Below are 19,594 nucleotides of genomic sequence, written 5' to 3'. Positions count from 1 at the left end.
CCGCTCTGACCCGGAAGTGGTTTCTGCTGTTGACCCGGAACCGCTCGTCACGTTCACTTCCCGCTCCCGCCCTGCCTCACCATAGAGATGCCAGGTGCGGCGTGCGTCGCGGGGCCTGCCGGGAAGGGAGTGGCGCGCCTCGGCCTCGCGGCGTAGCCGGCTGGCGGCACCGAGAGCCTGAGGGCAGCGCGCGGGCCGCCGCCATGGCGGGAGGCAGCAGCGCCGGGGAGTGGTGCCTCATGGAGAGCGACCCGGGCGTCTTCACGGAACTCATCAAGGGCTTCGGTGAGGGAGCGGAACCCGGGGAGGCGTTGTCATATTGCAGGCCTTACAGCGAGCAGGCCCCGCCGCAGCGCCGCCGCGTGTCTCCGGCTGCGGCAGCGCTCGTAGGGAGCGGGCCGGGCTGCGGGCCGTGTGCGTGTCTGTGTGTGGGCTGTGAGGAAGGCGGCTGGGGAGCAGGGTGAGCGGCGTGACTGTGCAGCTGGGTGACCTGTAAGGGGCTGCCCTCGGAACGCTGGGTTTTACGCTGGCTTCCAGTTAACGTGTTTGGCGGTAGTGCGGTTACACAGCTAAGTCTAGTCTTACTTCTCCTGCGTTTGTTTAGCGTTAATCTTCCATTTATTTCTGGGGGTGGAAAAAAAAAAAAGTTTTTACGAAACTGCTTTGTAATGCTGTGTATCCTAAAACACAAGAATAACCATCTAATTTACTTACACGCTTTGATATCTATTTGTCCCGTGGTGTGGATCCACGTAATCGTAACAATTTCTTCCAGCACTCGAAGATCAAAAGGCAATTGAATTTTGCTGAGCTCCTGGTGAAATCGGTAAAATTAGAGCAGGCCTTAATTTGGTGCTTTCTGTCTGTTGAAATTTAATAGTTCACACACAAAAAAGTAAAATGATGCATTTGGCGTTTAAAATTTACCTTGTAACAATGGAAGGAACTTAGTGAGTGAGAAATGGTTCTCTCAAAAAGTTTACAGGAATTAATGAGCTTGGCTGTTCTCTTATGCTGCTGCAACCAGAAATCATGAAGCTGTTGCTGGCTTATGACCAGTGAGAGTGGAAAATAAAACCTTGGTGAATGTCTACAAAGAGAAAATAGAAGAAAACAGGAATAGAGCTGCTTGGGTAAACGACTGTTTGTAAGGCTGGATAGTGATTGGACAAGGGGGAATGGTTTTAAACTAAGATGGGGAGGTTTAGGTTGGGTATTAGGAGGAAGTTCTTCACACAGAGGGTGGTGATGCACTGGAACAGGTTGCCCAAGGAGGCTGTAGATGCTCCATCCCTGAAGGCATTCAAGGCCAGGCTGGATGTGGCTCTGGGCAGCCTGGTCTGCTGGTTGGTGACCCTGCACATAGCAGGGGGTTGGAACTTGATTATCATTATGGTCCTTTTCAACCCAGGCCATTCTATGATTTTATGATTTTTTTTTTTTTAATTAGTTACATCCCTTCTAAATGCAGTAGCTAAGGAAACATTTCTTACTTCTGTTTTTTTTTTTTTTTTTTGTGCAGGCTGTAGAGGAGCACAAGTAGAAGAAATATGGAGTTTAGAACCGGAAAACTTTGAAAAATTGAAGTAAGGAACTTTCCTTTCTAATTTGTATGTTTTTTATTTATATTTGCGTGAACTGTCTGCAAGAAGCTTGTCCTAAGCTTAGGCGGTGGATGTTCAGCTTGCACTGAATTGCATCAAAACCTGATGTAAAAACCTAAATAACCTTTTATTAATGCTTTGTTTCATTAATTAACTTTTCTGTTTGTGGGTGGAGCTGATAATAGCAGCTAGAATGTGAGAAGAGTTTTCTAATGATTTTAGAGTTTGTTTGCATTGCATCGTTTGAGGAGCTCCTATTATCTTTCAGTATTTTATGTTTAAATGGAGTACTGAAACTTTCATTCCATTTCTTATGTGTGATTGATAAATAGCAGTCAAAATATTTCCCAGTCACTAGTAGGTTGTGAAAGGTGTTTTGCACCTATTATCATTACAGTGACCAGAAAAACTGGTCTTGACTTGCTAAATGTAAATTCAGACTGGAATTGCTTAGCTTGTATGGAAAGAACCCTTAAGTACATTCTCCCTAATTAAAAGGCTGTAGCTGAAAATTGCAGTGCAAGCTCCCTGTGTTTATAAATAAATAATAAACAGGATTACTGTAACAGCATACAGTTAAACTATCATAGGTGTTTTTGGCTTTACTATTTTTTTCTTAATACATCTATTTTGTTCACTGTTGTTTTGTTTATCTGTGGGTTTTTTTTTCCTATGAATTTGATATTTTAGGCCGGTGCATGGGCTGATATTCCTTTTCAAGTGGCAGCCAGGAGAGGAACCAGCAGGTTCTGTTGTTCAAGATTCCAGGCTGGATACAATATTTTTTGCTAAACAGGTACAGCAAGTTTCATATTTTTGTTAGACGTGTCATGAAACAGAGCACTTAATATGGAAAGATAAACCAGCTTTTTGTTAAAATGTACACAGCAATTAACACTTTTCTAAGCGAAGCAACTTTAACAAATCTTGTAAGACAAGATGCTACATGCTAGATGGCTAGCAAAGCAAACCTGATCTGCCAAGGCAGACAAAAACATAATCAGGTATTGAAAAGTAAAGCTCTTATTTACTTGCCATCCCCCTCCTTTAAGAAGAAGTAACTGTTCTGTACCATAAAGAATTACTTAGTTTTCAGCAGAAGAAACAGTTTGTTTTATTTTTGGTTTGTTGTTTTTTTTCTTTGAAACCACTTTCAACAAATCATAAGAAAAATGTTTGTTCCAGTCAAGGTCTTGTCTCTTGTGTTTCTCAAATGCTCTGTAGTTAGGTCAGTATAACTCTAGGATTACACTTCAAGGCTTTATGGACTGTTTTGCTCTATACATTTTAAGTCTGAAGTATTTAAATCAGAAAGTTTAAAGTGAGTTACAGGAAAAATAAGTGCTTTCTGTTTGTGTGAAGAAATCTCCATGTGCTCCTAACTGAAAGTAGAAATGTGAAAAACAACAGAATCAATATCTGTAGCTCCCTGGTTATTCTGTATGTGTACTTCTCTTAGGTAGATAATTGTCTTTTATTAGTTTTTGTTATTGTGTGGGAACTGTTGAGTCGTGGGCTGAACCACTGATTGAGCACCTGGGGAAAGGATCTGGTCAGTCCTGGGAGCACAGGTGAAGGCAATTCAGCTGTGTGACTGCAAGGGCACACCTCTCCTGGCTGCACCTCTCTTAGACCTTATTTAAGGGCTGACTCCCCACTGAGAAAGGATCTCTGGTTGGAGATCCCTCCTTGGTGACATTTTCTGCTGTGAACCTGGAATCTTCTGATACAGGTGAGCAGTCTTCTTCCCTTCCTTTATAGCACCTTTCTATTGTTCTGGTCCTTCTGTCATCACACCTTTGTTGTAATGCCTTTCCCATCATATTGGTCTGTCTAATAGCTACAGTTATAATCCTCCTACGTTACTGTTTCATGCTGTCATAGATGACTTTATTGCTTGGTCTATTTTAATATGATTTTATTTATGTAGTTATTTCCCTACTGCACATCTTGAGTCCTGCCATGCCATCTTTCTTAGGACACAACAATCAGCATCAGTTTACCTTTGTCTTTACAGTTTCGTAGGTGTCATAGGCACTGTTTTAGGTTATGCTTTCTGAGTAATTAAACATTGCTAGAGATCAATAGCCTGTGGCTATAGAGTAGCCTTGTTGCAAGCAAGCTCAGCAAAAATCCTTGATGCAGCTCAGGTAGTTACTTGGCAGGAAGAAATGACTGACGTGAATCTAGAGAGGTGGCTTTTTCTCAAGTTAGAGTGGATTTATCATCATTCAAGATATTTCATCTTTTTTTTTTCTCTCAGTAAATGGCCTCTGAAAAGTTTCCAAGCTTTTGTTTGCTCAACATTGTTTGCTTCCCCTGATACTTCTCTTTTTGAAGTATGACCCCATTTGAAAGTAAGAGTCTAAGAAGGGTCTTGAGCTTTTAGTTTTGCATTGCAGAATATACTTCAGGAAGTCAGGGTAACGTTAGGCTTGGTAACAAGAACATGAAAAGTCATAAAGCAAACAATAAAAAGCTTTGTCTTCTAGAGTTCTTTGAAACATTTGTATTTTTTTATTAAACCTTAAAATGTTAAAACTTCATGTTGTGAGCATGGAGGAACTTTTTGCATCTTCACTTCTCCTGCTCTCCTAGAACCTGTTGTCCTTTAAAGTAGATGTGCTGGAGTGAATCATTAAGCAATTTCCAGGCATGTTGATCTGGTGATTTGCTGTTGATATTGATAAGAATATAGGATGTCCAGGTCTTGCAAGCCTATCTCCTTTAGATGCATGATTCTCGCCATCTCTTGCAATGGCTCACATGCTCATTGAACTTCCATGGCCAATTCATCTAGTCAGCAAGCAGTTTTCTATAGATTTAGTGTATTTTCTGGTTTAATCTCCTGCCACTTTGTGAGATGCATTTGGTCTGTCAGCCTGTACAGGCCAGAGCTGGTAAAAGGTAAGTAGTGGTAACGGGTGACTTTGTAATAGTGATGATATTACTGTATTTCTTGAAGCCACAGTCAGTAAATCTTGCTGAGTCCATCCAGAAAAGAAGATTGGCATATTAGATACTCCTATTGTAAGATACCTTCTCCAGTTATCATACAGCATGTCACTTCTCTTTTTCCCCATAAAACTTTAAGGCCAATTGCATGCTGTGGCTTTGAGGGGGAGAGATATCTTTCCATTTTTTTTTTTATTAGTAGGATTTGTAACATCTGAGGAAAAAATGATGACTAAAATAATGTCATTCATTTGTGGGATGGAATGTCAGAATCTCAGATGTCTTTTTTGGTTTAGCAAAGATTTTTGACTTTTGGTCTGCTGATCTGTATCTCAAAACTGAAATGATACTGAAGCGCTGAAAAATCTCAAGAAACCTATTTGACACTTTTTTTTCCCCCTCCTCATACATTATTCTTTTTTTAAAATGTTAGCATCTAACGAGATCTGATACATGCCTTCTGACTGCAGAGAAGTTCTAAAGTAAAATTCTGAGTCCTTTCTGAGCAGGACTAAGTAGCTGTTAATACAAAACAGCAATTTAGTATGGAAAATAAGTGATGTTATCAGCAGTGTAGCTCTGTTGCACTTCATTGTTAATTAAATATTACATTTCTATATTTTTTTCATTTCGGGGGGAGAAAATCTTAGGTATCAAGTGCTATAAACTCTAACACTGTTTCCAGCAAAGAAAAAGCTTACAAAATTGTATTAAGAAACTATTTTTGTAAGAAGCTTTTACATGCTCATGGTTTGGTCTTACCCACTTCCATGCCAATATGGTTGCTGAATTCTTAATGCTGAAGTTGTCTGACATTAAATCATGAGTATGTTGGGAGGGAGGGAGGAGTTAAATTTTCAAGTTTGTGGAGTCTGCATGCTTATTAAATGGTTTGGGGTTTTTTTTTACTGGTCAGTTTTATGCACACTCATCTTAAATTTGGCCTCCCTGTTATGCCTAGGTATGATTTGGTCCTCTATTTGAGGGCAGAGAACTCTGGATGGTCTTACATACCCTTTGAGCTAGGATACCTAGGCACAATGAGGTGAGTTAAGGATCCAATTTCAGCCTTAACTCTGATTTTCCTGATTTCTGTGTTGCATAAGTAGGCCCTTGCCATTATTTTTACATGCAGTGGTTATGTGATTGTACCACTCAATGTGTTTAGTTGTTGTCAGCACTGTTTAGAATAGCAGAGTTCTGTGCAGATCAGTGTAGAAGTGAAAGCATCTTTTGACAGAAGATAAGGCCATTGCTGTAGACTTTCTTACTAAGATTTTTTTTATTATTCTAATAACCCCTTCAGATTTTATTACTGAAATACTGGCATAATGCCTTTATTTTGTGCAGTGTATTTATTTTATGCTGCACTGTGATGGTAGAACACTACAGTTGTGATAGTAAAACAGTAAATTAATCAGGGAGGAAATCTGCACCTGCAGAAGCAGGATCCTATTAATGATACTGTTAACTACAAATCAAAGTTTTCTCGCTATCTTTGTGCTACTAATTGGAGCATATTGTGTGCTACTTTATTTTAGTGTTTTCAATGCTACAGTTGTCTACAAACTCAATTCTTTTGTTCTTTGACACTAACAATTTGGTAACGTTAAAATAGACCAAATATCTATGTTAAGGCTAAACTTGAGATTATAGATAACATCATAAGAGGTGAACCTGCAATGTACCTGATCAAAATCAGATAAAGATTTTCAGTAATGGAATACAAATATGGGAAATACACACACACACACACACACACACACACACACACACACACACACACACACACACACACACACACACACACATACACACACACACACATACACACACACACACACACACACACACACACACACACACACACACACACACACACACACACACACACACACACACATACACACACACACACACACACACACATACACACACATACACACACATACACACACATACACACACATACACACACATACACACACATACACACACATACACACACATACACACACATACACACACATACACACACATACACACACATACACACACATACACACACATACACACACATACACACACATACACACACATACACACACATACACACACATACACACACATACACACACATACACACACATACACACACATACACACACATACACACACATACACACACATACACACACATACACACACATACACACACATACACACACATACACACACATACACACACATACACACACATACACACACATACACACACATACACACACATACACACACATACACACACATACACACACATACACACACATACACACACATACACACACACACACACACATACACACACACACACACACATACACACACACACACACACACACACACACACACACACACACACACACACACACACACACACACACACACACACACACACACACACACACACACACACACACACACACACACACACACACACACACACACACACACAATGTTTTTTATTCCAAAGAATGACTTAAATAGGAGTTTTAAACAGGAATAAGTTTCAGAACTTAGTCCTAATGCCCAATTCTTTTATACTGGACTTTATCCAACCTACTGTTTTGTAATGTGCTTCTTCTAAGTGAAGTCTTGTAATCTGCCAGTTATATTACCAGTTACAGCACAAGGTTGCTTAAAGGTGTGGTTTTGTTTGTTTTAAAGCTAGTCCATCAACTGAATGTAATTTGTGATCTTAAAGTAGTGCAACCTTAAACTGACCCAGAAACTTCAACTGGTTTTTTAGACAGAGGTGCCTGCTTATGAAATTTTGAGTCTTTAGTGAAAAAGTATAACAAAATAACATGTTCAGGTATGTCCTTGCAGTGGTTTGTTGTAAGCTAAGCTCTGCTTGGTGATACAGCACTTTTCTTGTATGTTGGAATCTGGCTTCACATCTGAGTACACAGATATTTGTGGGGGTTTCAAAAATGCGTGTCTGCTTTAAGTTGGAATCCTGAATATTGATGATTTAAGTAACCTTTCCAGGGCTTTCTGGATAGAAAATACTCAGGCAAGTGTTGGGATTCCCGGGCAAAAGCAGAAAATTCTAAAAATCAGGCTGAAAAATCTTTCTAGGACAACCTGCATATACTGTCATGCAATATAAAAAGTAGAAAATATTGTCAGTGTATGCTGAGACACCTTAAGTCACAGAAATACACTGGAAATTAAAGTAGATGGGTATCCTCACCGTTTCTCCCTAAAATCATGTACTGGGTGGGTGTGTAGCAATGTTGGCCTGGCTGTGTGCTCTGTTAGAATGCTGTGCTGTAACAAGCCTTGCGCTTGTGTACCATAGGTACTAAGATCTCTTCTACTCTCCACCAAGGTACTTCTTTCACATTGCCTAGGTCTAGGAATGTCACAGAATTGCAGGGGTTGGAATAGACCTCAAGTGATCAAGTCCTTCCCCCCAGAAGTCCTGCCTTATTACATCTACCATCTGCACCACCTTCTGATTCACGCATGGAAATCTTTCTGCTGCTTATTCTTCCTGCCTTGCAGTTCTGGAGAGCATTTGTAGTTCTGTAATATGTTTCCATTTCAGTAACACTGGTCTAAGATCTGCATTTATTCTGTGTTTTGCAGCAGTAAGACAGGATAGTTTAACATTGTTCTTGTACACTTAAGCGGACTAATTCATAGAGTAGTTAGAATACAGAGTTTGTTTATGCTGAAAGGCAGATATTGAATGAGGCCACTAATCCATGTTAAGCTTGTTTTTGCTGTTATTTCAAGCTCCTTTATCCAGCTGATCCAGTTTCTGAGCTGATTTGCGTCTGGACTCAAAACCCCTCTCTTACTTTCCTTTCCCTTTTTGAATTCGCTGTTGGATTGATGGTCTGTCAGAGCACCTGTTCCATCTTGATTTTTCAATAAGGATCATCATATAGAGCATTCTCTGCCTTTCATGATCTTTATTAGATCCTATTCTATAGGTGGAAGATAGCTGTGGTGTCCGTTCATTCAGATAGCATGCTCTTTACCACAGGGATCACTACTGTCTTCTCTACTTCTTCTGCCTTTCTCTGTCAGCTTATTTAATACCATGTTTATGCCACTGTTTCAGATTAGCTCTCTGTAATGTACAGGAGATCTTCCTGATTTCATCCTGAAGTTCTGCAGCCTTGTCTGAAACCACTCCCATGTCATACGACAGGCAACTGTCAGTTCTTGGTTCTCTTTCCCTTGTTATAATAGTAGTTCTTTGGAATTATGTCATTCTGTTAGGCTGTTGTTTAATTTTGTTCTGCTACTGTTCATTGCTTCACTGCCTTAGATTGACTCCCCTCTGTGCTCAATTATTACATAATTGTGTGAAATCCAGCCATTATCTTGCATGCCTGCAGTCTATTTAAATTTCCTCAATTTCTGTAATCTATTCTGACTCATGTGGCTATAACTTAAGACAACCAGATTTTCCTTAAACTAGGAAGTGTTTTGTTTTTACTTCATGATCTGCACTACGGACATCTAATCTGAATACCATGAAGTGTATTTAATACAGCATGTAGTGCTAACATAGTTGGATTTCTTTGAAGATGGAAACAAGTAATGTCTCTGAAGCCGTTTCTGGAGTAGGAATGGCAGTGCAAAGGATTGTGGAGGTTAACAGGCAGACACGTTGCCTGATTTATTCTGCCCACTTTTGATGTCTGTACTACAATTGTTTGCAATCAGTGAGAATTTGGTTTTGATTGTGATAAGTTGTTTGTTGGTGTGAGGGGAAGTTTTCTTTTTCCTCCTTTCTTGTTGGAAGTGATTTTGCGTTTGCAGCCCCATCAACGTCATTTCTGCCAGTCCTAAAGGTTATCATCTTCAATTGCAAAATAGACTCCTGGCTCAAAAAACATTAATTTTCCTAGCCTGTATTTCCCTCAGGAAAAAACTGAGATGTCTTGTATTGTAACCTCATAACTTTATTGTATTATAGTCACTTTTGTATTCTTTTATACTGTATTTTAATGTGGATATTATTAAAAAAAAAAAAACACATTAAAGGCATTGCTGAAATATGAAGAGTTTTGATTGTGTTTTCTAACGGTGGAATATTAAGCACAGATTTAAGAAACAGTTGTACAAAGTAGTAACTGGTTCAAAAGGGTAGATGTATTGCCAATTAACAAGGATAAAATCTAAATTTTCATATGGCTCTTTCTTTATCAAAACAGTCTCTAGAAGTATAGTCTTTATATGTCAAAACACCTGTAAGTTTTATTAGCTTATCCCTTGGATATTTGATATGTTTTATCCTGCATCATTTCTTAAAAAAAATAGAGAGAGAGATCCTGTTACATGTTTTATTACCCCCATATAAATTTTTTTGGGGGCTCTTAATTCCTTTGGGAATTCTGATCATTCAAAAGAAACTCTTTACAAGGATGACTTTTTTTTTTTGCTGTAAATACAATATAGTCTGAGTAGTTCACTCTGAATGCTATTTTAGTGGAATGACCACTAAAATCAGAGCGTTCTCGTTTGATTTATCTCCTTTTATCCTTTAATAAAGGACAAAAAGTGGAAGTAGTGAATCATAGAATGACAGTTTCTAAGCAGAGTGTGTGAAATACTACTTTAATCAATGAATAATATACAACAACCACTCAGTATTCATTTTATTTGTGCCTTCGGCACCGGTGCTTTTGTAGCTGCTCAGACTGTTTGCTGTCATATTTTTAGAGTGAAGCTGTAATGTGACTCAGCAAGGAAAGTGTGTGTAATCAGAAGTGTTGCCAAATATGAATTATACTTTTGTCACTGATACTGAGCAAGTTATAAACTCTTGTCCTTTTTTCCAGGTGATAAATAATGCTTGTGCTACTCAAGCCATAGTAAGTGTGTTGTTAAATTGCGCTCATCAGGATATCCGTCTGGGAGAGACTTTGTCAGAATTTAAAGAATTTTCACAGAGTTTTGATGCTGCGGTAAGTACCCACTACTTCCTGTATTTTAAATAATAGGGCTTTTTATATGTAGGCTTACCATTCAATTTTGTTACTCAATTTCAGATGAAAGGCTTGGCACTAAGCAACTCCGAAGTGATTCGACAAGTTCACAACAGCTTTGCCAGGTAGCAGGTGTTTTACATGTTTTCCAGCTAGGAAGAATTCATGCAAATTCCCTTTCATCTGATTTTTTGATTTATTTATTTTTACATGTTCTTTGCAGACAGCAGATGTTTGAATTTGATGCAAAGTCTTCAGCAAAAGAAGAAGATGCATTTCACTTTGTAAGCTATGTTCCTGTTAATGGACGGCTGTATGAGCTGGATGGATTAAGGGAAGGACCAATTGATTTAGGTAGCATTTTGTTTTATTGTTAAAACAAAGGATTTTCAGAACTTGCTGAAACAAGTTGGTTATGTGTTGTTTAAAGAATTACTTACAGGTTTCCTAATATTCAATTAAGGCACATACTACTTTGCAGCAATTTATATTGTATTTTTGTTGATCAGAAGATCCATTTTTCCTCCTGCTTTCTCTTCCTGTGTAAGATAATAGGTTGTTCTGTGCAGTGTCTCTTCAAACAAGCAAACACAACTGTTAGAACTATGTAATGCTTTTGTCTTTCCTTACTGGTAATATGCAGTCCCTTTTGGTAGAATTTTTCTGCAACATTGTTTTTTGTTTGTGGTACTGTCACCCAAGGTAACAATTCCCATGTCATATTTTCAAGGATGTTTTTTTTTTTTCCCCAGGCTGTAGCCTGTCCTTTTATTTTGTGAGAGTTTGTGTATAGCTGTATATGGGTGAGACCCCATACACATCTGACACTTACACAGTGCCCTTGTTTCCCCATGCATAGCAAATAATTTCCGAATGATATTAAAGTATAGCTAGTTTTAGCTTAATTTTGCTCTGTTAGAGTTCCTATTTCATATTTTGTGATCTTGCTTAGCTTTGTGGTATGTGTAACATCTTGCATCTTCAAAAGCTCTATGATACCAATTGTGTTTTTGCACTTCCTTTAGTGTCTTCTCACTATATCTCACAGTATTCCATACTCTGTCTCCAATATCTTTTCTCACTGTACTTGTATGGGAACCATTGAGTCATGGCCTGGAGTGATATTTTTTTAATTTGGTTTTTTTTTTTCCTAGGTTCATGCAATCAAGATGACTGGATAAGTGCTGTGAGGCCTGTCATAGAGAAACGAATACAAAAGTAAATGATTGTGATGCTTTTAAAATAGAACTCATTATATAGATACATGTAAAAAGAAAGAAAACAATTCTTTATTCTTGATTTCCTTTGATTAAAGGCTTTCAACTGAATTTCTAAGGAATGAAGCTTGTGCATCCCTTTATGTGTGTATCAGTGTGTGACTTCAGAACTTATTGCCCAGCATGAGCCAAATATGATGAATAATTAAGTCTCAAATATGCTGTGCTCCAGTGTGGTTAGTCAAAGTAGGTATCTGTAGTGAAGAGAGATGCTGCTAGTACTTTGAAAAAGAGCAAGATTTAATGTGTTAGATGGCTGTGGGTCTTTGCAAGTGAAAACTCACGTTCGTTACCATTGATAATGTTTGGGGATGCACTTATAATTGAAAACACCAGCTAATAAATACATCCGTATAGGTGGTATTTATAGAAAATTAACCTTAGGCACGTGGCTTGGTGTGGAAATTTCATCTAGAAGAATTCATCTGGAATTTCTTCAGCTTCACAGCTTACTCCAAGGTGCAGCAGCACTGAAGTTGTTAGAGTCTATTTTATGCCATTTTTAGAAAGTAACTTTTGAAGTCTTCTACTTTAAGTCTTTCATTTGATACACCAAACCTAATGTCGAATCACATTTTCAGGATTTATGCTCTTAAAGGGCTGCTAATTTTACTGCTGAATGTATTTTTCACATCATGTAAGTCTCCAACACTTTATAGCCAGTAACAATACTGAGAAAGTACAAATATTGCATGCAGTATTCTTGTGCAGTTTTTCTTGTCAGCCATGCCCTTTGGGTTTTGTTCTCATGGTGTTTTTTTGTTGTTATTTGCCTCCTCTTTCTGCTTTGGAATATAGCTTCAAATACTTATTTTTTTGTGATAGCATACAGGAATAATAGTATCTTGGGAGAACAGATTATTAGGAGTTGCAGTTTGGAAAGTGCTAATCTGAGATTTTTATTTCATGGCAGAATTGGATCTGTAGCACAACAACTTGATTTAATATGACTCTGTGTTCCCCTGATGCTCCAAAAATGTATTTCCTTACAGTGGAAGGAAATCCTGAAGAAGACTTTTGAGTTTTTGTGTAAAACACTGATTTTGAAAGCTTTTTTTTTTTCCTTTTTGTTCCTCTTACAGATACAGCGAAGGTGAGATAAGGTTTAATTTGATGGCTATTGTATCTGACAGAAAGATGATATATGAACAGAGAATTGCAGAATTACAGCGACAACTTGCAGAGGTAAATCACAATGTTTAAATCACTGGATTAGATCTGTGATAACAGTTCCATGTCTTTATTATTCACCACCTTTGTCGACTAAAAGGAGGAAGGAAGGATGATTACATCTGTCTAGTGCAGTGCCACGTGGAGATGCATGTTGTAGATCTAGTTAGCTTTCTGAGCACTGAGTACAGGGTAGCCACATCATTGTGTCTGTCTGTCCTGGCTAATATACTGTTGCAATGGAACTATATTTTTCCAAATAATAAAGCTAATCCATATAAAATCAACTGCAGAAATTTCATAAATAAGCAAAATTGATTTTCTTTTGCTGTAATTGGAATATTCAAACAGCAATTTTTTTTCTTTATTTAAATAAGAAGAGAGTGCATTAACTTCACCTTTTCTGTTTTGTGGAAGGAGGAACCTATGGATACAGATCAAAGTAGTAACATGTTAAGTTCTATACAGTCAGAAGTTGCAAAATATCAGATGTTAATCGAAGAAGAGAACCAAAAACTAAAAAGATACAAGGTAAGTTGCCTCTGCTTTTTTGATCCAAATATGGGAAACATGGCAAGGAAAAGCCAGCTGTTGTGTTTATGGTTGGCTGTTGAAATTAATCTGTAGGAATTTGGGTATTAGAAATGTAACCTGTTACAGTTTGTTATGTAGGTTCCCATGCCATTCCTGAATTTCATGTGAAATTTCATGTGTTAATCTTATTTTTCTGCTGAGCTTTTATACAAGTTTTTCCAGCTATCGCTGTCATTAACGTTCATTATTTATTAAGCCAAGTCAGGAAGTCTTTGGACTAATTTGACACACAGATATTGTATTCAGTGAAGAAGCTCTCCTAGGGTATTTTGTTTTTTTGTTACAGTTTAGCTGCTATCTTTTTCTTAAGCAGATAACAGTGTGAGAACAACTGATGTGTTGTTCATTACCTTAAATAAGTATTTTATTCAAGTGCACTGAAAGCACGTCATCCTTTAAGAGGGCGTATTACATTAATGAAAATTAGATATGAGAAAGCTTCTCTGGAATCACCCCTTGTAACTTTTTGATGATTCTTTAATAATTCTCAAGGAATGTTTTGAGAAGAAATAAAATTTAGAAGCTGGATAACCAATTTTTTTTCCCTTTTTTAGTAAATGATAGTGTCGTATTTGTCTCTACTGTACTTGTGCTAATTTTCTTGTCAGTGTTGTAAAGTGTTGTGGCTACCTATTCTGGAGTAGTGTCACTACATTATGCTCCGTAGCATCAAGAAACTATACTGAAGTAATCAAAAACATATGCACTTCATGAAGCATGAGAATAGGCCAAAAAAAATGAAATAGGGAGGCCAAAAAATGCTTAAACTTCCTAACTGTATTTTGAAATACTATGGAAACTACGTAGAAGTCAACGTTTTTTTTCAAGTTATCCACTTGAGGTCCTTAAGGAGAGTTTGTGCCTTATACACTAAGTTCATCTGACCTTTATTTTTTCACTATGTGCTCAAAAATTTGACTTGAACTTTATTTTGAACTGGCTAAAACGTAATAAAAAAAAAAAAACTCCAATGGAGTCTTCAGAAGAAAAGAGAAAATCCACTTTTAGTGATAGAACAATTTTGTTAATATTCTGAATTTATCTTTAGATTGAAAACATTAGAAGAAAACATAACTACCTGCCTTTCATCATGGAATTATTAAAGACTCTAGCAGAACATCAACAGTTAATACCATTAGTAGAAAAAGTGAGTATTTCTTAACTTATCACTATAACTTTTCATACGTTCTACTTGAAAATGCAGTCTACTATACAGGCATGAATTTTTTTTATTTAAAATTGGTTTGGCTGGATGGGGCTTTGAGCAACCTAGTCTGGTGGAAGGCATTCCTGCCTATAGCAGGGAGTTGGAAGTAGATGATCTTAAAGGTACTTCCCAACCTAAATTATTCTGTGGTCTGGACAAACCCTACTTAAATGCCTGTAAGTACAAGACTTCCTTTTGCCAACCTGGGATCTGTTAAGACTGTTCTATTGATGTATTTAAATATCAACACTAGGTGGCAACCTGTGCACAAAGTTCTGGTAATTTAGAGGCTTGAAATTTTCTCTTCATTGTCCTGATGTAGATTCACTGCTTCAATTGCTTTCTCCTTTGTACAGTATGTAGGTATTAATGTTGATTTGCTTTTAGGATTTAAGTGTGTTCACTGAAGCTTGTATGTCACCTTGGCAAGGTTATTAAACGTATGTAGAAATATGGCTGTTTAACTACTTGGCTTGAATTATAATGAGATTGTAGTACCAGCTTGCTTATCTGCTTTTGCAGTAGATAATATTCCTAATTTTGAACTCTAATTGAAGAAGATCTGAATGTCACTGTGTTGGGGGAAAAATGCTAAATACAAAGGCTTCTCTGAGAATAATGCCTCCTGTTTTATTATGTTGGCCCATAACATCAGAGGCAGATTTGGTGGCATGGCAGTACAGGCAAAGCCTTCTTGCCAGTATCCCATTACGTGTTGTTGCCACATGACAGATGACAGCAGAGGGGCAGTCTCACAGAATGATGTCTGACATGGAAGCGTGTATGAAGCAAAGGTGTGTCATAGAATCCCTCCAGGCAGAAAATATTGCACCCATTGACATTCACCAATGCTATTGAACGCTTATGGAGACCAAACAGTGGATATGAGCACAGTGAGGCAATGGGTGGAATGTTTCAGTAGTGGCGACAGCAGGTCACCTTTGCTGGTACAGATTTTTACAAGCTCTAATAAAAATTCATAGCTAATGGTGGTGGCTGTATTGAAAAAGAGCATTTTTATAGCTGAGAATTTGTGGTCTTTGTATCTGTTGTGGCTTTCATGGAAGTAAATAGGAGGGGTTACATTCAGAACAACCTGTGCATAATGTGATGTGTAAATTCATTTAGTTGAGTTTTGAGGAGTACTTTTATAGACTAGTAGTTTACTATAACATAGTAACTGTGGGTTTTAAGTTGTTTATTCTGTGTGTTATATTCCTTTTCAATTCATAGAATCATAGAATCGCTCAAGTTGGAACCTGGAAACAGGTTATAAATAATCTGCAAAAATCTTGCTGGGAACTATTCTTTTTTCTACCCTATTTATGAAATAGTAGTAAAACTACAGTAGAATACTTACAAAGCATCTGAGTTTACATGTAATGTGTTTCCTTCTGCAGTGTTCTGTGTAGAAGGCTCAATGTTATGAGCAGTCAGTCGAACGTACAAAAGATAGATCTTGGTATCATCAGAGTTTAACAGTATATCCCTTTGCTTTCTAGGCTAAAGAAAAACAGAACGCCAAGAAAGTTCAGGAGGCCAAGTGAAGATGACCTTGCAAAATACATACAACTATGTGCTTCTGAAACTATTTTCTTGACAACAAATAAAACTTTTCATAAATGTTAAATTTTGTCCATCGCACGTTTGACAATTGTAACAGTTTGTCTTATGCTGTATGCACGGGTCTAGTTTTTTTTTCCTTCTCTTGCATCTTGTGCATGTAGTACTACTAAGTAATATTTAGGTTCTATTGGTCAAATTCCTTATTTAAGTCTGATTTCTGAATGTTTGGAAAGTGGGCTTAAACATGTGCAAGGAAAATGTACCCGTTTTGTCCCACGTGAGTATATGGTAATGATGCAAATGCCAGAATTTAAGTCTCAGCATGAGCTTTCTTTGCTCATCCCTACTAACAGTTGTTCTGAGCTCATCCTCGTTATCCAGTTATTCAGTGACATGCCCTTTGTCTTTGTTTTTTGAAGTCCACGTCTGATTTTTTACAAAGTTGAAAACTACAAATCTAGCAGTAGAAACATTTGCAAAGACCAATGTATAATCTCAGATCTGCATTGCTTTAGTAGAAAAGATAATAAATATTCCCATTTTTATTTTGGCAAACTTTCTTCCTGTGGTATCTTTGTTGTTGGATACGATAACTTAAGATGTATTGAAGGTTGTCAACCTTGTGACTGAGTATCTGCACTGCAACTTTTTTTGCTGTTGTTTTGGGTGTTAGTATTGGATATAATCTAGTATTCTTGTATGTTATTTCTTTAAAACAGTACTTTTTAATTGACCGTAGGAGGTAAAAGGAAATTTAATTGTCAAAGAAAATGTTACAGTGTAAGAAAAAACACGTTAAGAAGGTTCTTGTTCATAACGTTGCAGTGAAAGGTACTTGACCTGTCTTCCATGGATCAAAGGGAGTGCAAAAGCTCCTACTTTCTTAGCACTACTCAGTTTCTACTAAGGGCAGGCAAGCTGTTTTGGTAAAGATAGTAACAGGTTGTTGCAACAATGCATAAGTCTGAAATTACTTAAGCAAAATTGGTGTAAAGTGTGTGTAAAGTCATTTGGGAAACTTCCAGTGTTCTTCCAAAGGGCTTGAACAAGAAATAGGGAAAAATAAGTAAAAGACCTCAGGCTGTTTGGAAGACACTTAAAACCAGTGAAAGGCATTAGTTTTGATTTATCTAAAGTTATACTTCATTGAACTGTGAGCTCATTTGATCTTGTATGAGAATGTTCTCTAGAGAATTTCTGGAAAGCCCCATACAAAACAGATTCTCTTATCTGTTGGTGCTTCATATATATTGGCAGAATAAAATTTTGATAGAAGTAAAGCAAACTGCATTCTCCTACTGCTGAAGGGATCCTCTTGAGACTTTGCGGTGGCTGGGAAGATGCAATGTGTTTCAGGAAAAAAAAAAAAGGATGTGGGATCCATGTCTGTACAAAACTTCAATCAGGTAAGTCATAGATGAGAATAGCAGAGTACAAATAATCTCCACTTCAGTATTTAATTGACAGTATTGCTAGGGGAAGGAAATTACTTTCTTTGCACAAGCTGTTTTTTTTACGTGGTAGTCTGAGTGCTGTTCCATGACATTCTCTGATACTTGCTAAAACACAATATTGCTATTCCTTAATGGATATCAATTTAAAGTCTAGTCATTCAAGTCACTCCGTTTGCCTTTTCTGTTTCCTTGTGTATATGAGGAAGGAGGATTTAGTTTTTTAATAATCTAGTTTTTATTGCAGCCAAGCTTTGTAATTTAGTTGAATAAAACATGGTGTGTATTGAGTAGACCAACTTTTGTCCAGCGAGTGAAAAATGGTTTTGCTTTTTTTAATGAACAAAAAAGCCATTTAATGCAGAAGCAAAGCAACTGAAAACCTAGTGGTCTTTGAACTACAGAATTGTTTTGTTTTTCTTGCTCTAAGCTGATATGATAACCTCAGACAATTTTTGCCACGTTTGTAAAACCACCTTTCATAATATACGTCTTGGATTTAAGGGTAATTATTTGTCTGCAGCTTGTTTTTAGAATAGCAGGGATGTAAAGCTGCGTATAAACTTGATAAATTGACAAAGTGTTGAGGGAGTGAAACAGAATTTTTGGCTTCGTTCTACCTTACCGTGTTAAGATGTGTATTGCTGATAGAGTGGGTCAAGGTTTGGGCTTTGATAAATTTCAAAGCCTGTGCATTTTTCTAGGATAAACACACAGTGGGGAGTCAAAACTGAAATGTGACCACAGTGGTAGTGAACACCAAGTTCGATTTCTGTGAAGAATTCTGCTTTACCATTATGTTGTTGTCCTTCAAAAGAGGTCAGCAGTCTCCTTCTTGCTAAGATTATAATAACCCACTGTCAGATTTCAGTGTGATCTCGCCGTGCTGTGCTCTGGCTGCCAGTGCTAAATTTAATAATGTGGAATATTTGTTAATATCCTGATTTAGGTTTGTCTTTAATCTTCAACTTCCATTCTCCTCCACTGACATTCTAGCGAGTGACATGGTGCAATGATAAACTGCAGTGGGAGATATTTGTTAGCTAAGCTAATGAAAGTGGTAAAATAATTGAAGTTATAATTTAAAATGATACTTAATAAAGTAAGTACTGAAAATCAAACGCCAGTAACATCACACCCTGGCGATCCATGTAGCAGAAGCCCTATAGCCTTTCATTCAGCAGCAAAGAACATTGCATTGCCCTGAGATGTTTGGGATCTTCTAATCCTTATTAAGATGTTCAGTTACTGCTGTATTCTAAAAGTAACTGTATTGAGCTAACCCATCAACCAGACCTGAATCATTCCTTCAAAATCCTGTTGTATTCACTATGAAGTCAGACATGCCAATGTACTGCAGTGCTCAGTTATTGCTTTAGGGAAAACGATTATTCCCACTGCATTATTCCAAGTAAAATTTATTTTGGTTATAGGAAGATGAAGTGTTTAAGTTACCCCCTAGCAAAAGCAAAGTATTATAGGATGGGTTGGTTCAAGGTGGTTGGGGTACAGGTGAAGGGAGAGAAAAAGAACCAAAAAAAAAAAAAAAAAAAACCAACAAGCAGATGTATACAAGCCTAGTGTGTTTATGTGGTTAGAATGGGTGTCAATGCATGCCTGATTGCCGCATCTAAAATGCTGACAAATTATTCTTAGCTGACACCTTCATCTAGTAATACAAATGAGCTTATCTGACTTTTCTTTAAACTTCATGGCATCCTGTTTAATTAAAGGATATTGCAGAGAAAATGGTAATGCC

At 37.4% G+C, this 19,594-nt stretch overlaps 1 protein-coding gene across 2 annotated transcripts; it reads left to right on the top strand.

Annotated features, from left to right (window-relative positions):
* Positions 1-19: 19 nt before the first annotated feature.
* UCHL5 (ubiquitin C-terminal hydrolase L5) lies at positions 20-17,658 on the top strand. Of its 2 annotated transcripts, XM_031595789.2 has the most exons (11): positions 20-285; positions 1,523-1,586; positions 2,295-2,400; positions 10,424-10,549; positions 10,634-10,695; positions 10,794-10,924; positions 11,725-11,788; positions 12,930-13,032; positions 13,435-13,548; positions 14,660-14,758; positions 16,321-17,655. In XM_031595789.2, exons 1-11 carry the CDS (start codon positions 204-206, stop codon positions 16,363-16,365), a joined length of 996 nt encoding a protein of 331 aa, XP_031451649.2. In that variant the 5' UTR covers positions 20-203; the 3' UTR covers positions 16,366-17,655. The 2 variants fall into 2 exon arrangements, with proteins under 2 accessions (XP_031451649.2, XP_031451650.1); XM_031595790.2 differs by lacking the exons at positions 20-285; positions 1,523-1,586; positions 2,295-2,400 and adding an exon at positions 5,521-5,604 and having other exon boundaries at positions 16,321-17,658.
* Positions 17,659-19,594: the final 1,936 nt, after the last annotated feature.

The sequence above is a fragment of the Phasianus colchicus genome, chromosome 9, assembly GCF_987193195.1.
Source record: "Phasianus colchicus chromosome 9, bPhaCol1.hap1.1, whole genome shotgun sequence".
Lineage (NCBI taxonomy): Eukaryota > Metazoa > Chordata > Aves > Galliformes > Phasianidae > Phasianus > Phasianus colchicus.
This window is presented reverse-complemented; position numbering and strand designations above follow the sequence as displayed.

Bases quoted from the DNA above. Each gene is read 5' to 3' on its own strand.
- UCHL5 (XM_031595789.2), top strand. From the start codon at position 204: ATGGCGGGAGGCAGCAGCGCCGGGGAGTGGTGCCTCATGGAGAGCGAC. The intron at 10,696-10,793 runs GTAGCAGGTGTT...TGTTCTTTGCAG, and splicing joins GTTCACAACAGCTTTGCCAG to ACAGCAGATGTTTGAATTTG. The intron at 11,789-12,929 runs GTAAATGATTGT...TTCCTCTTACAG, and splicing joins ATAGAGAAACGAATACAAAA to ATACAGCGAAGGTGAGATAA.